Source organism: Phyllostomus discolor, chromosome 4, assembly GCF_004126475.2.
Source record: "Phyllostomus discolor isolate MPI-MPIP mPhyDis1 chromosome 4, mPhyDis1.pri.v3, whole genome shotgun sequence".
Lineage (NCBI taxonomy): Eukaryota > Metazoa > Chordata > Mammalia > Chiroptera > Phyllostomidae > Phyllostomus > Phyllostomus discolor.
Genome location: NC_040906.2, coordinates 150426282 through 150442519, shown reverse-complemented (window position 1 = coordinate 150442519; position 16238 = coordinate 150426282). Strand labels below are relative to the sequence as shown.

The following is a 16238-nucleotide window of genomic DNA, read 5'->3' as shown; positions in this document are numbered from 1 at the left end:
ACATATAAATTTGTTTCACATGCATTCATTTAAAATTCTGCATTACATTTCTCAAGTATTTTTTTAGGCTTAACTTAGTATCAGTGGTTTCCCTAAGTTGATGTGAGTGTTTTTTGTTTGTTTTGTTCTGTTGTTCTCTCTTTTTTTAACTTCCTTAGCAACCATTGATTTACCCACCTTGGGTCAGGCAGTGTACTGGAGGCTTGGGATTATGGTATAAAATGTTAGATGATGATGTTTCATGGCCTTTGAATATTGTTTGTTATTAGTGGTTCCAAAGTTGAGCCAGAGCATATCTAAAGGAATTCTCTAAAAACCAGCATGTGGAATTGCACTTGACATGCAAGCCTCGAGTTTCCAGGTTTAAAAGTCTATAGAGGTCAGAAGATTACCACAGTGTATATAATTCATGTGGGTGTTGGCAGTTTGTCTTAGTTTCTTGTAGTTTATTCAAACATCTGCCTCCCTAAGGCTTTTGAGCTCTTGAGGGCCAGGATGGTCTCTGGTTCCTGGCCCAGAGTCTGGCATGCCCTGGAAACCAATAGCATGCAATGAATGATTCCATTTCCATAAAGGGAGAAGATGAGGGAGAGTCAAGGTGCATAGAAGCTTGACCTAATTTTCCTCCCTTGTTGCCTTCTCCTCTCTCTCTTTTTTTTCTTATTTTTCTTTTTAAGAAGTAGGTTGACAGAAGAGATACTCTGCACGCCTGAAGAGGTTGGATAGAGCTTTGTAGGCCCTACACTGATTTTTGTCACTCAGAGTGGCTCGTATTGTGGGGAATTAATTATCCTTAACCAAACTTGTTCATTGTTAAAACAGTGCCTGTACAAAATAAGAGTTAAGATCAAAAAGCTGGAGGAAGAGAAGTTTGATTCTCAGTTCTACCTCTAACAAGCTATGTGTTCCTAGGCCAACTAGTAATTTCTGTTAATTTCCATATCAATTAAATGAAGATAATTAATAATGGCATCTAATCCATCAGATTCTTTGACACAATTAAATTACAGTCCTAAATTTCTAATACTAAAGAATAGTCACCAGAGAGAAGATCAATGTAATGTAGTTACACTGAACACAGGGCCTTGCACATTGAAGTTCTCAGTAAATAACAACTATAGTCATTGTTGTTTTTGCTTTTGTAAGTATCAGTACTAATTTATAATATGTTATTGCATGTGCCTGTGTGTACCACACATAAATACATATATACATACTCAGACCTGCTATTTTCAGCATCTTATTTCTAATTTAACTACTCAGGAAATGTAGTCATCAGAAGTTTGCCTTGTAACTGTGTCATCAAAGAAAAAGAGTTAGGTGAGCCTGGCCGCAAAAGAGTGGAAAATTAGGTCTTCTACATTAGTATGTACTTTTCTAGCATTCAGATAACTCATCTGTGCTGTTATGTCAGTCTTCATCTTCCCTCTGACTGCTGGTGGCCTCTCTCTCCCTCTTTTGCACATGCAGGTGGATATGCATGTGCCATATAAATCTGACAGATTCATATATTTATACTCACTTATTTGTCATTAACTTCAAACTACAATATTGTATATAAGACATGTTTTTCTTTTTAAATGTAATATATTTTGAGAATATACCTTGGTTATTTCATGTATTCAACTGATAAAGACTGAACAAACATTAAATATATATATATATATATTATTTAATTTAATCCTCAAAATATCTCTGTGAAGTAATCATACTCATTTGCCCAACGAAATATCGATGCTAAAGAGGATTTAAATGAATTGCTTACAGTGGTTAATAGACACCACAGTTAGGAATCAGACCTATGTAATGGTTTGAAACCACCTTTTCCATTGGCACAGCCTGCATAGAAAGGACCCAGAACTCTCCATTGTGAGTCATCTCTCTTAGGGCTATGCCCATGAATATTATCCACGTTGTAGTGATTTTTAGTTAGCTCAGCCTCAGAATGACAGTTTCTGACCTTGTAAGCTCTTGATTAACTGACAGAAAGAAAGAAAATAAAAGATTATAGATCTTTGAGAAAAGAAAGATTAAGTGTTGAAGTTGGGAAGGTATCAAATAAATGGAGGACCAGATAGCTTTAGCAAAGAAATGAGGAGAAAAGCTAAATGTATTTATACACGCAGATGAACTGAAGGTTGGATAAACTCAAGATGGGATCTTCTTCATTCAGTGGGAACTGAAAGTGTTTTTTGGAGTGAAATGGGAAAGGGATGGACCAGAGAAGATTGGAGAAAGGGGGAGGTTTGGGGCAATCTTTGTGGGAATTGAAAAGAGAAAAATGTTGGAAGTTGTTCTCATAGACTTGTATTTTAGGAATGGATATTTTTGGCCCTTAAAATTTTTTGATAAAATATATATAACATCAAATGTACCGTTTTAATCATTTTTAGGTGCACAAATCAGTGACATTAAGCACCTTGTCAGTGTTGTGCAGCCATCACCACCATCCATTTCCAGGACTTTTTTTATCAGTCCCAAACTTTGAATCCATTAAACATAACTCCCCATTCCTTCCTCACTGAGCCTCCAGTCACTTTATTCTGCTTTCCGTCTCTGTGAACTTGACAATGCTAGGTACCTCATATCAGTGGGAACACACACTGTCTGTCCTTCTGTGACTAACTTTTTTCATTCAGTGTATGAAACGTTTTCAGAGTTCACTATGTTGTAGCATCTGCCACATTTTGTCTATCAGTTGTTGATGGTCATATGAATTGTTTCTACCTTTTAACTATTGTGAATAATGCTGCTGTGAACAATGGTGTACAGATAAATGGATTTTTAAAGCATCTTCAAAATATTTTCATGAAACGACTAATTATGCTTCCATGCTATTTAAGTCATTCTGAAAGCCTGGTTAGTTTGAGGAGAAGATAACATTGTGTGACTACCCCGCATGTTCTTGCTGAGCACATTCTAAGCTTGTAATGACCATAACTTGCTTCAAAAATTCACCTAAGTCATTTAATATAATGGAAAAGTGAATGGAAACGTATTGGATTATTAGATACCTCCACCTCATTTTTTGAGAATAATCAAATTAGTCTCACCATATGGATAGGAGGGTCTTTAAGTCATTTGTAAAGCGTGGGCCTAGTCAGCTACGGAATATTTAGTCATTATTCATGGTTTTAAGAAATGTTAAAACTATCATGCTTTATAGTGTGGACAACACTATGGGCCTCTCATGAATTCCTGTATTAGCCCAGCACAATGGGATTCTTGAATACCAAGACTAGATTATAGTTGTGACATTATTGAGGTTGAACTATCTCACACATTTTGTTGACTTTTAATTGTTAGTTGATCAAGGCGTATATCAAGTATAAATATAATTATTTTTAAGCAAAATAATTGACATGTAGGTCAATATTCTAGTCAATTACTTTTAAATTAGAAGTAATTAAAAATAGTTCTAGTGTTATCATTAGTTATAAATGTGTTTGGAGCAGATATCAAAATAAAGGATAAAATGAATTGTCATAGTTCAAATTCTGTTACAGAGCTATTTAGCTAGGTAAAAAGTTTTTTAAGGGCTTACAAACTACAACCAGTCAGTAGTTACTCTAAACAAAAGAATGTAACTGATTCAGATAAGGCAGGAACAAGCTGTTGGGCTAACTCAAAATAAGCTGATTCATATTTATAACTAAAAACATGAAAATGATAAAGAATTAATTTATTTTAAAAATAAAGGTAGCTAGTACATGCCCAGCAATGAAAAAGGTAATAACAGAATCCATATTTTAAGAAAAGGGATGCATATGTAGTATTTACTAGAGGAGTATTCAAATTATAATTAATAGCAAAGAGAAGACCAATTTAATGTATATTCTATCAATGAGAATTTAATATGAATTCTATCAATGAGACACTTTAGGCAGTTCTCTGTTTTTAGTTAGTTAATGTGTCAGTCAGCCTTGTGGAGAGTTCTATGAAGCTGAAATTCAGAGTTGAGGTAATTCTTTTCAGTGTAGAATATGATAATCTTAGTCATTCTGGGGTCTGTGGTTTTAAAAAACAACATTTTTCCTTTTGATTGATCATAGCTATTATTGAAATTGCTGGTAACATGTGACATGGTGCTGTAATTTAGACTAAAAAGAATTGAATTGTAAATTATATTTGTTCAGCTTAAATTTCTGTTTCTATTCTCCAAAGCATCTTTTGTATTCCTTTTTCTGCAGAGACAGCTTCTTAACATAATGTTCCTGCATTTTCCCAGGGGAAAAGGAAGACTTCAGAGTCAAATTCTTGTTTGAAGTGTACAAGGGGAACTTGTACGACAAAAACAGAGGAGAAAAAAATAAGATTTGGGATTTCCCAATACAGGAAATGAAAATTTTATTCCATTTAACCTTTCAACAAATGTGATTTACACATACATCATGGGGTCAATATCAAGGAGATGCAAATTTATGGATATGATGATGATTGGGATGATTCCAGATGTTTATAGATATGAGGCTAATCCCTACATAAATCACTGTCCCCTCTCTTCTTTTGTAGGTAGAAGTCAGCATAGAATAATTCTTAGGATCATTAAATAACAAACTAGGCAGAGAGCTATATGTGTTTAATGATTTCCCTATTAAAATCCACTTTCCAACCTATTCCGTGCATGTTTACACAGGCAGTTCTTCAAATAATGAATCACCTATCCATGTAGACTAGTCAGGGTGGATTAATTTAGAGTTAATTCGTAGGCTCAGTTCACTGTGTGGTCTGTGAACAGTTGTAGACTTTCTTTTTTTTTTAGTATAGTTAACAGAATTTAGAAGATGAAGTTTGTACATTTTTTATAGCTTTATTGATTAATATCTAGAATTCAATATACATGGAAGTAGTAATTTTTATAGTTTCATATAAATGGAAACATACATTTCCTCCCCCCACCCCCAGTGCTTCTTTTAGTATTAAATTTATATGTGTATCAATAGTCCATTTCTTTGTATTGATAAGTAGTATTTTATTGTGTAAATAGATCATGGTTTACTTACCCATTCACCTGTTGATCAACATTTGGGATGTTTCCAGTTTGGAGCTATTAAGAATACGCTTCTATGAAAGTTGTGGACATGTGCTTTCATTGGCAGTTTTTTTCTCTAGAGGACCAGATGGTAAATGTTTTAGGCTCTATAGGCCTGGATTCTCCCAGGTGTTATGGTCTTAAAAACTCCAGGTAGTCAGCTGGGGCAGTGGTAGGAATCACTTAATTTGTTTTCCTTTTCTCAGGTACGACTCACCTGTGCTGCCTCTTGTCCAAATTCTGAAAACTGTTATGCCGCCCTGCACTTTTAGTCATTTAGTAGGAGGAGGGCCTAGCCTAGTCCTTTCTGCTCTGTCTTGGCTGGGAGTGGAACGTTTGTCTCTACATTTTTAATGTAATTGTTACTCTTTTGAATTTGAATGCCTTTGTATTTAAAACCACTATGTCTAGATATATGATTATTGTGTTTTCACATTGTATTTGTGCCATAGAATAAGTAGCTCCAATACAGAGAAGGGGATGAGTGACTTTTGGATTCCTTATCTCCTAAAATATGCATCTATTTATACAGGAATATTAAAGTATGTTAATGTAGCAATTAATATTATGCCCCTAAGTTAAGAGTCACTCTTACTCTCTTACTGATTGCTTATGTTGGTTTTTTCCTTAGTGCTTTTTATATTAAGACCTTTGATATTATGAAATATACACATAGAAATGTACAGAAAACATAAATGTACATCTTACATTGTAAGCAACCCCATTTACTCAGCACAGGAAAGAAATGGCATCTTAGATGCCTCCAGCATGCTCTTTCTCATTCACAGACTTCTTCCTCCCACCAAGGAGTTATCATATTCTAAACAGTAGGATTTGGTTTTGCCTGTTTCAGAACCTTACCTAAATGCAAACCTATATTCTTTTGTGTTTGGCTTTTTTTGCTCATATATAAAACATAACATAATATGTTTTTTGGAAGGATGGCAGTTCTGGAGTGATCAGCCATAATAGCCAAACATGTTTTTGTGTGTGTGTGTTTAAGATCATGCACACACGTCTGTCAGACATATACCTAAACTTGGAATTGCCAGGTCCTAGGCTATGTGTGTGTTCAATTTAGGAGATAATGCATGTTATAAATTTCTTTTACTTGGTGGCTTCTTTCAGTATGTGAATAATGCTTTTGTAAATTAGTATTTCTTTTTTCACTTAGTTGATTGAGATAGAATTGACATACAATATTGTATTGATTTAAGGTGTATACTATAATGAATTGTAAATTGTTTACTGTGGTAAGTTTAGTTGACAATCATCACTTGATATAGTTATAATTTCTTTGCTTGTGATGAGAGCTTTTAGATGCACGCTACAGTATTGTTGGCTGTAGTCATCGTGCTTTACATTTCATTTATCTTGTAACTGGAAGCTTATAACTTGGGCTCCTTGCACCCAGTTTTCCCCCTGCCCAACCTTGGCTACCATCAGTATGGTCTGTGTTTTTAGGAGATTATTTTTTTTAGATACTATGTACAAATGAGATCACAGAGTGGTTGTCTTTCTCTGTATGACTTATTTTACTTAGCATAAAGGGATGCTAAATAAAATGACCCTAATGCCCTTAAGTTCCATCCATGTTGTTGCAAATGGCACAATTTTCTTCTTCTTTATGGCTGTTATAAATAATGCTGCGGTGAACGTTGGGGCACAGGTGTCTATTCCAGAGAGTCATTTCATTTCCTTCGGATTTATACCCTGAAGTGGAATTGCTGGATCATGTGGTAGTTCTGTTTTTAATTTTTTTGAGGAACCCACATACTGTTTTGCACAACGGGTGCACTAATTTACATCCCCACCAACAATGCAAAGAGAAAAGGGTTCCCTATTTTTCCACATTCTCACCATCACTTACTTATCTTTGTCTTTTAACAGGTGTGAGGTGGTACTACCTCGTTGTGGTTTTGATTTAGGTTTCCCTGATGATTAGTGATGTTGAGTACCTTTCATGTACCTTTTGGCTATTTGTATGCTTTTTAAGTTCCTCTGCCCATTTTCAATGATTATCTATCTATCTATCTATCTATCTATCATCTATCTAATTTATTTTACTATGTGAGTTCTTCATATATTTTGGATATTAATCTCTTATCCAGATATATGATTTGCAAAATATCTTCTCCCATTCTGTAGTTCCTTTTTCATTTTGTTGATTGCTTGCTGTGCAAATTTTTAGTTTGATGTAGTCCCATTGTTTTATTGTTTTTGTTTTTCCTTTCTTTGCTTTTGGTGTTTGATCTAAAAAAATCTTTGCTAAAACCAGTGTCAAGAAGCCCTTCTTCTAGGAGGGCTTTTTTTTTTAATCCTCACCCAAGAACATTTTTTTCATTGCTGAGAGAGAGAGAGAAAGAAACATTGATTGGTTGCCTTCATGTGCTCCCTGACCTGGAATTGAACCTGCAACCTTTTGGTTACAGGACAGCGCCCCAATCAACAACTGAGTTTTATGGTTTCAGGTCTTACATTCAAGTCTTTAATCCCTTTTGAGTTGATTTTTGTGTATGATGTAAGATAGGGTATTTTCTGAATATTGGTAGCTCAACATGTCTTATATACCTTTGCAGAATGATTCAGCTTTTTTTTCTTTTCTACAAAAAGATTTTATTTATTTTTAGAGAGAGGGAAAAAGAGGGAGAAAACATCGATATGAGAGAGAAACATTGATCTCTTGGCTCTCATGCACACTGAACCTGGGACCAAACCCACAACCTAGACATGTGTCCTGACAGGGCATTGAACCAGTAGCCTTCGCTTTGTGGGACGATGCCCAAATCAACTGAGCCATACCCATCAGGGCCAATCCAGCTTTCCATTGTTTACTTTAGCATCTTATTTATTTATTTTATTTATTTCATTCAATATATATTTCACTTAATCAAACATCTTTTTCAGGTAGTTTATTTCTATTAATGCATACATTATTTAAACATGTTATTGGTGATGGCAAGTTTTTGTTTATTTTTTACAAAAGTTTAGAGCATTTGTTATGTTTTCTAGAGTTTAGAAAGCAATGCAGTATAGAATAAGTTATGAAAAGTTTCTAAGGATAATAATAAATTCACTCAGTGGCTCATCCAAGTTTTATCTGAGCCTAAAGCACACGTGTTACTTTTATTTACTTTCTGTTGGATGTCTCAAAGAATGTAGGCCTTCTCAGTACTATGCATTTTCTCAAATTCAAAAGGGCACTATTGATCCCACATTAAGTGCATTTGTTTTCTCTTTTTGTTTTCCTTCTAGAGGTAGGTCTATTAGATGCAGTCTACTCTTTGTAGAACTTGCTGTTTGGCTAAGAAGTGTGATTTTCCGTAAATCAGTATTCAAGATACTGTAAGTTTTTTCAAGGTTTTTGTTTTTTTTTCTAAAGGTTCTGAAATCTTTATTTTATTTTATTTTTTAATTTATTTTTGTTCAGTTACAGTTGTCTGCATTTTCTCCCCACCACTCCCCCTGACCCCAGCCAAACCCACCTCCCTCCCTTGCTTCCACCCTCCCCCTTGGTTTTGTCCATGTGTCCTTTATAGTAGTTCCTGAAAACCCTTCTCCCCACTGTCCCCTTCTCCCTCCCCTCTGGCTATTGTTATATTGTTCTTAATTTCAATGTCTCTGGTTATATTTTGTTTGCTTTTTTGTTGTTGTTGTTGTTGTTTTTTGTTGTAGTTTAAAAATATATCTGTTAGTGGGTATTGTAATTATGGCTTATACATAGAACTGTTAATTTTAAGTTATTTTGCTTATTCTTATTTTTAAAAAGATTCCCTTTTTCTTTTTTAAACTTTCAGTTTGAAATATAGACAATTTTCTTTTAAAGCAATATTTCATACATCATCAGTTTATGTTAAATGGGTGTTTTTTAAAATAACGTTTATTTAATTACCTGACAAATTTTATTTTCCTTTATGTAAGAAGCTTTTCTGAAAATAATTTTACAGCTTTCTTTCTCCAGTATAGATACTTGTTAATATTTGTATTTTGAAAATTGAAACAACATGAACCATTAGTCTTGTCTGTCTTTCCCTTTTCTAAAAAAACTCTAGTAGAGTCTCTCCCTACCTTCAAAAGTGCCTCTTTACTGCTCCTTGCCAAACCAGCTGCTTGGTAGCACGTTATAGAAGCATTTAGTTACAGGCAAATATTTTGAGAGTCGTTAGCTATTGTATAAAGGTTATGTTAGTGTTCATGTAATTTAGGGCAAACAATTATCAGGGTTTCCATTTTAACATATATGTATAAATACATCTATCAGTGTTGAATTAATGCCTTATTCTGGAGATTTAAAATGTGATTGCTTTATTTATTATACACAAGTACCCTGTCATCATAAAATGGTGCCTATTATTTGACAATAATTATGTATACAGTTTGGCAAAATAATTTTTTTGAAAGGTAAAAACATTTTAAGAAATGTCTCATCTTAGAAGTGTGAATTTGTATTCTCAAAGTATTCATTACTTTATACCTGGCAGGCCTTCAAATTAAGATACATGTTAAAACCCACTCAAATGGTGGTGGTAGTGTAATCTATGGTGAGGAATAATAGGTGCATGAATGAGAAAAAACAGTACTTAAAAAGTGAAATATATATAGACTGTGTAAGTAAGTGATATATTTAAGAAATTTCTTGTTTAGAAAAAAGTAATTATTAGATAGACACGTTAGAGGACAAAGGACACACTACTAGTGTTTTGGCAAGGTTCCTGAAACTCATCTGCATAGTAATTAGAAGCATATTGATTTTTAAATGTCAGCCAGCTTTTATTCACTTAGTTTCATAGAATCTATTTGTATGTACGCTATTTTAACTTCTAAAAGGGGTTTATCAAGGTTTTTTGTGAATGCTTGTTATATAAGAAATAAATTACCACTGTTACATTTAACTAACATTAAATTTATGATGCTAACAATGGTTTATGAGAGATTTAAAGTTTTGTTGGTGGGAGTAATTGATTTATCAGTTGACGGCTAATGAATTCTTCATTTCACAGTTGAGATTTGGGGACATTTTCTATGGTTTCTACTTATATCCAATGAACAAATGCCTTTTGTCATTTTATAACCTTCAACAACATGCTAAATAAAATGAATTACTACAAGTATCACTATATTTAAGTAGTTTTGCTAAATTGGCTTAATTTAGGATTATGTTCACCAACTATTAACATTCTTTCCCTGGCCTTTAATGCTTTATAGGCCTTTAAAAGATGTCCAGGAGCATAGGATGTTCCCAGGAGACTGAATACATACCTTATTTTATAAAATCGGAAGTGCTTTGCGAGTATGCTTAGTCTTACTGAACTGTATAAGTGGGAAATAATCACACAGCCACCTTAAAACCATCACCAGGTGACAATGATTATAAGAAACATAGAGTATCAGGGGCATCTTAATATCAGAGAAGTTAAAATATAAATAAATGCATATCTTGGAATTGTTGAAGTACGGTTTTGAAGTCACTAACTTTAAAAGGATAGCTTCTGTTCATATTTTATTTTTTAAATATATTTTATTGATCATGCTATTACAGTTCCATTTTTTCCTCCTCTTTATTCCCCTCCACTCAGCACCCCCCTTCCCACCGGTATTCCCCCACCTTAGTTCATGTCCATGAGTCATACATACAAGTTCTTTGACTTCTCCATTTTCCATATTATTCTTACCCTCCCCCTGTCTGTTTTGTGCCTACAATTTATGCTTCTCATTTCCCTGAACCTTTCCCCCATTCTCCCCTCTTCCCCTCCCCGCTGATAGTCCTCCATGTAATCTCCATTTCTGTGATTCTATTCCTGTTCTAGTTGTTTGCTTAGTTTTTAGGTTCATTTGTTGATAGTTGTAAGCTTGTTGTTATTTTACTTTTCATATTTCTGATCATCTTCTATTAGATAAGTCCCTTTATATAATACTCATATTAATACTTACATAATACACAAATCCCTTCATATAATAAGGGCTTGGTGATGATGAACTCCTTTAACTTGACCTTACCTGGGAAGCACTTTATCTGCCCTTCCATTCTTAATGATAGCTTTGCTGGATAGAGCAATCTTGGATGGATGTCCTTGCCTTTTACGACTTTGAATAGTTCTTTCCAGCCCCATATTGCCTTCAAGGTTTCTTTTGAGAAATCAGCTTATAGTCTTATGTGGACTCCTTTGTAGGTAACTGTCTCCTTTTCTCTCACTGCTTTTAAGATTCTCTGCTTATCTTTAATCTTGGGTAATGTAATTATGATGTACCTTGGTGTGTTCCTCCTTGGGTCCAACTTCTTTGGGACTCTCTGAGCTTCCTGGACTTCCTGGAAGTCTATTTCCTTTGCTGGATTAGGGAAGTTCTCCTTCATTATGTTTTCAAATAAGTTGTCTGTTTTTTGCTCTCCTTCTTCTCCTTCTGGCACCTGCATGATTTGGATATTGAAATGTTTAAAGTTGTCCCAAAGGTTTCTAAGCCTCTCCTGATTTTTTTTTTTAATTCTTGTTTCTTCATTCTGTTCCAGTTGAATGTTTATTTCTTCCTTCTTCAAACATCGATTTGAGTCCCGGTTTCCTTCCTGTCACTGTTGGTTCCCTGTACATTTCTGTTCATTTCACTTTGCATAGCCTTCACTTTTTCCTCTATTTTGTGACCATTCTCAATGATTTCTGTGAGCATCCTGATGACCAATGTTTTGAACCCTACATCTGATAGGTTGGCTATCTCTTCATTGCTTAGTTCTGTTTTTGGAGCTTTGACCTGTTCTTTCATTTGGGCCATATTTTTTTATCTCAGTGTAGCTATTACATTGTAAGGGATGGAGTCTTAGGTATTATCCAGAGTGGGGCAACCCACGTTGTTGCTGCATTGTGGTGCTGTATGTGGGGGAGGAGTCAGAGAGGGAACAGTGCCTCGTGCTCCACTCTCTGCTGGTTTTCAGTCATTTCTCCCACTATCCCCAAGCAAATTGGGCCCTTCTGGTGCTGATTCCCAGGTTGGTTAGTTTGTGTATGTTCTAGGACCCCTGGAGTCTCTCCAACAAACTGTCCTGTGAGGCTGGGAGTTTCTGCCGCTGCCACAACCGCCACAGGTTTTCCAGCCAGAGGTTTTGAGGCTTTATTTCCCCATGCTGGAACCTTGGATTACTCTGTCTGTCTTGCTCCCTGGTTCTTCCCAGTTATCTGCAAGCAACTATGGGACCGCCTGGTTCACCATCCACCCCCTTGCTGTGGTCCTCTCCACCCCGGATGCCCGTATCTGCCCCTCCTACCAGTCTGAATGAATGTTTCTTCTTTAACTGCTTGGTTATGTGACTTCCATACAATTAGATTTTCTGGCAATTCTGGTTATTTTTTGTTTTTAAATTTGCCATGGTCCTCCTTTTGGTTGTGCAAGGAGGTAAAGTGTTGTGTTCGTATTTTCTATGATTTGACCAATATGGTACACTGAGAATTTTCCATTTGATTGTTTTGACTTTGCACTTTTTTTCTTTATGTTAGATACTACTCAATATTCCATTCTCAGATTCATGTACTAGAATTTACATTCATCCTAGAGATAATATTTTTTACCTGCCATAAAAGCTTATTAACTTTGTTTAGATTCTCAGGTGACATATTTTGGCCTAGTTGCATTGGGTGGGGTATAGGCAATTTTTTCTCTGTATTTATGTACAACAATGTTAAGACTGATGTTGTGTCCATGAACTCAAGGTGTCCATTAGGAAAATATTTATGATAATAGATGAAATAAACACTAGATATTTAATTATGCTCTTTTCCTGCCTAGCACCACTACACATTCTACAAGCACCATTCTAATGCTGGTATTTCTTTATTCACAGTGTCTTCATGCATTCAGGTCCACGCATAATGGACCTCTTTGAAGTGGGAATAGGAAGGGTGGGGTTATTCAGGGGAAAGTAACCATTATTTTTTCCACCCTGTGTATGGTTTGATTTTTATCATCATGTGCATTTATTAGAATTAAGTATGTCTTATAAAAATGTGATTTCATATTGCTTACAAAATAAACGTAGGCATTTAACATTCTTCATGTTCCATTCCAAACTTCCTTTGGGTTTTCACCTCCAACCAAATTATCCTTTACTCCAACCATATGACTTCCCTTAAATTTGTTTGCCTTACCCACCCTATAAAGCTAAGCGCAATTTCTAACTATGAAAACTTTTTTAGTTCCCTCCATAGCAAGTACCTCTTACTTCACTGCTTTGCAATGACGAATTCCTGTATACCTGTATAGCGCTTATCAGTGTCTACCTTTTGTTAGGGTTAATTATTTATATGTCTGGTTTTCCTGTTAGATTTTGGGACCTAATTATTTAGTTTTGTATTTTCTCCTTTAGTGCAAAGTAAATGCATGCAATGAGTGTTTCTTGAATTGAATCCTTATAGATTATTCAGTATATGCATTACCTCATTTAATTCTCCCCCAGAGATACTACATAGTAATTTAGCTAGAATTAGTAATATGTTAGGCTGTTCTACATTTACCCACTATTTTCTGAAGTATAAGAATTATTTCTTTGCTACTTACTTTTTCATGGTGCAAAAGACAAAAAAAACTGCATAGATAGTCATTTTTCACTGTATTTTTCATCTATTATATAACTTTGATGATTATGTAACCTTACACTTAAGGAAGAGTATTTTTTAAAATAATGCTTTTTTTTATAGGTTACTTCCTCAGAATGTTGGCCTTCTCTATGTTGGAGGTTATGAAAGACCCTTTGCACAAATCAAGGTATGATTGTTCCTTTTCCAGTATACTTTTCATAGATGTAGTTCACTTGTCCAAAACTCACCAAAAATTTGCAAGTAACCATCAACATATCAAAGATATTGTTATGGTAAACTGTTAATTTTATTTGCTTTTGCATCTCTCTGCTGAAGAATTAACTCAGTTTTGTAAAGAATTATTTTAATATTTTTGCCCATGATAGAGTTGGTTTTTAATGAAAACACTTAAGTGATTAAGTGATTAGTTCAACAAAGTAAAGTTTAGAGCTACTGATTAATCTTTTAGATTACCCCTTTGCCCTTAAAAAATGTTGACAGTTTATTGAGATGTAATTAACATAAAAAACTGTACATACATAAAGTGTATAATTTGATAAATGTTTATATGCTTACATTTCCGAAACTATCACCCCAAAAGTTTCCCTGTGTCCCTTTGAAATTGTACCCCCTCCCCTGCCTTTCCTTTTCCCCTTTCAGTCCTCAGGTGACTACTGATGTGATTTGTGGTCATTATAGATTAATTTGCATTGTCTAGAGTCTTATGTAAGTGAAACCATACAGTATTCTGTGCCCCCCCACCCTCCTGGCTTCTTACACTCGGCATAATTATTTTGGGATTCATCCACAGGGTTCCACTTAACAAATTCATTCTTTGTTTTTAAATTGCTGCGTAGTACTTCATTAAATGGTTAGAACACAATTTCTTTATCTTTACACCTGTTGATGGACACTTGAGTTGTTTCTGCTTTTTAGCTATTTAAAATAAAACTGCTATGAACATTTGAATATAAGTCTCTGTATAGATACACAGTTTCATTTCTCTTGGGTAAATACCTAAGACAGTAATGGCTGGGTTAAGGGCAGTTGTGTGTTTAAGAAACTACCAACCTATTTTCTCACCAGTGAGATGTACAAGTGCAAGTTTCTCCACATCTTCATCAGTATTTGATATGGTCAGTCTTTTTAAGGTTAGCCATACTTGTAGGTATGTAGCGGTAGTTACATTTGTAGTTTTAATTTTAATTTCTGCAATGACTAATGATGTTGAGATTCTTCTCATGTGCTTATTTGCCATCTATATACGTCTCTAGTAAAATGTGTTCAGATCTTGCCATTTTAAAACTGAGTTTTTTGTTTTCTTACTGTTGAGTTGTGAGCATTCTTCATATGTTGTGACTTTAAGTTCTTTATCAAGTATTACTACACTTAGTATTACTCAAGTATTACTCAAGTATTACTCAAGTATTCTGAGTTGTGGCTTGTCTTTTCATTCTCCAAACAGGGTTCTCAAAGAGCAGAATTTCTTAATGTTGATGAAATAAATTTACTAGCTTTTTTAAAAAAAAATTATTTTTATTTTTATTTTTCTAGCTTTTCTTCATGGCTCATACTTTTGGTGTTGACCTAAGAAATATTTGCCTAACGCAAAGTTAGGCAATCTCACAAAGATTTTTCTCCTATGTATTCTTCTAGAATTTTTATAATTTTAGGTTTATAATCTATATGAGTTAATTTTTTGTATATGATTCAAGTTTCAAGGTACAGAAGAATGTCATTTCTTTCCTTCACCTTTTTTGGGGCACATGGGTGTCTAGTTGTTCCAAAACCATTTGTTAAAAGAATACTTTTCTACACTGAATTATGTTTTCATCTTTGTTAAAAATCAGTTACTCATAAATATACGTGTGAGTCTGTTTCTGGACTCTCTATTCTGTTCCACTAACCTGTGTGTCTGTCCTTCTGCCAGTACCACACTGTCTTGGTTTATGCAGCTTTATAGTAAGTTGTGCAGAGTCTGGTAGTGGTACTCCTCCACCTTGTTCTGTTTTCAGAGTTGTTTTGGTTAATCTAGGTTCCTTTAATGTGAATTTTAGAATCATCTTGTCAATTTCAATAAAAATGCTTGCTAGAAGTTTGATTTGGATCTATAAATCAATATGAGGAGAAATGACATCTTAACAATATTGCATCTTTTGATTCATGAAAACTACATATTTTTCCATTTATTTAGATCTTTGATATCTCTTGGCAATATTTTTTCCATGTATTGGTCCTGGTATTTTAAGATAAATTTACCTGCAAATATTTTATATTTGTGATCCTATTATAAAAGTATTTCAATTTTTTTCATTGCAAGTATATAAAGATGATGAAATTTTGTTTAAATCCTACAGTTTTACTATACTCTACTAGTTCTGGTAGCTTTTTCATAGATTTCATAAGATTTTCTATATAAGTGATCATGCCACCTAATAAGGACAGTTTTCCTTGTTTTTGTCTGATCTGCATGCTTTTATTGCTTTTTCTTGCTTTATTACACTGGCTAAAACCTACAGTACAGAGTTGAATGGAAATGGTGAGAACAGACATCCTTGCCTTATTCCTGATCTTAGAAAGCATTCAATCGTTCATCAAAAATTGTGTTGTAGTAATATTAGTTGAAGGTTAATTGTAGATTCTATCTA

General features: G+C 34.3%; 1 protein-coding gene across 3 annotated transcripts in view; it reads left to right on the top strand.

The window, feature by feature from the left end:
• The window catches only part of RNGTT (RNA guanylyltransferase and 5'-phosphatase), a 241954-nt gene that overhangs the window by 183933 nt on the left and 41783 nt on the right, over positions 1 to 16238 (top strand). For all 3 annotated transcript variants that reach the window (XM_036024453.1, XM_028509316.2, XM_028509315.2), the window contains one exon: positions 13711 to 13777. In XM_036024453.1, coding sequence (XP_035880346.1) covers positions 13711 to 13777 — 67 coding nt within the window. The remainder of the gene's footprint in view (positions 1 to 13710; positions 13778 to 16238) is intronic.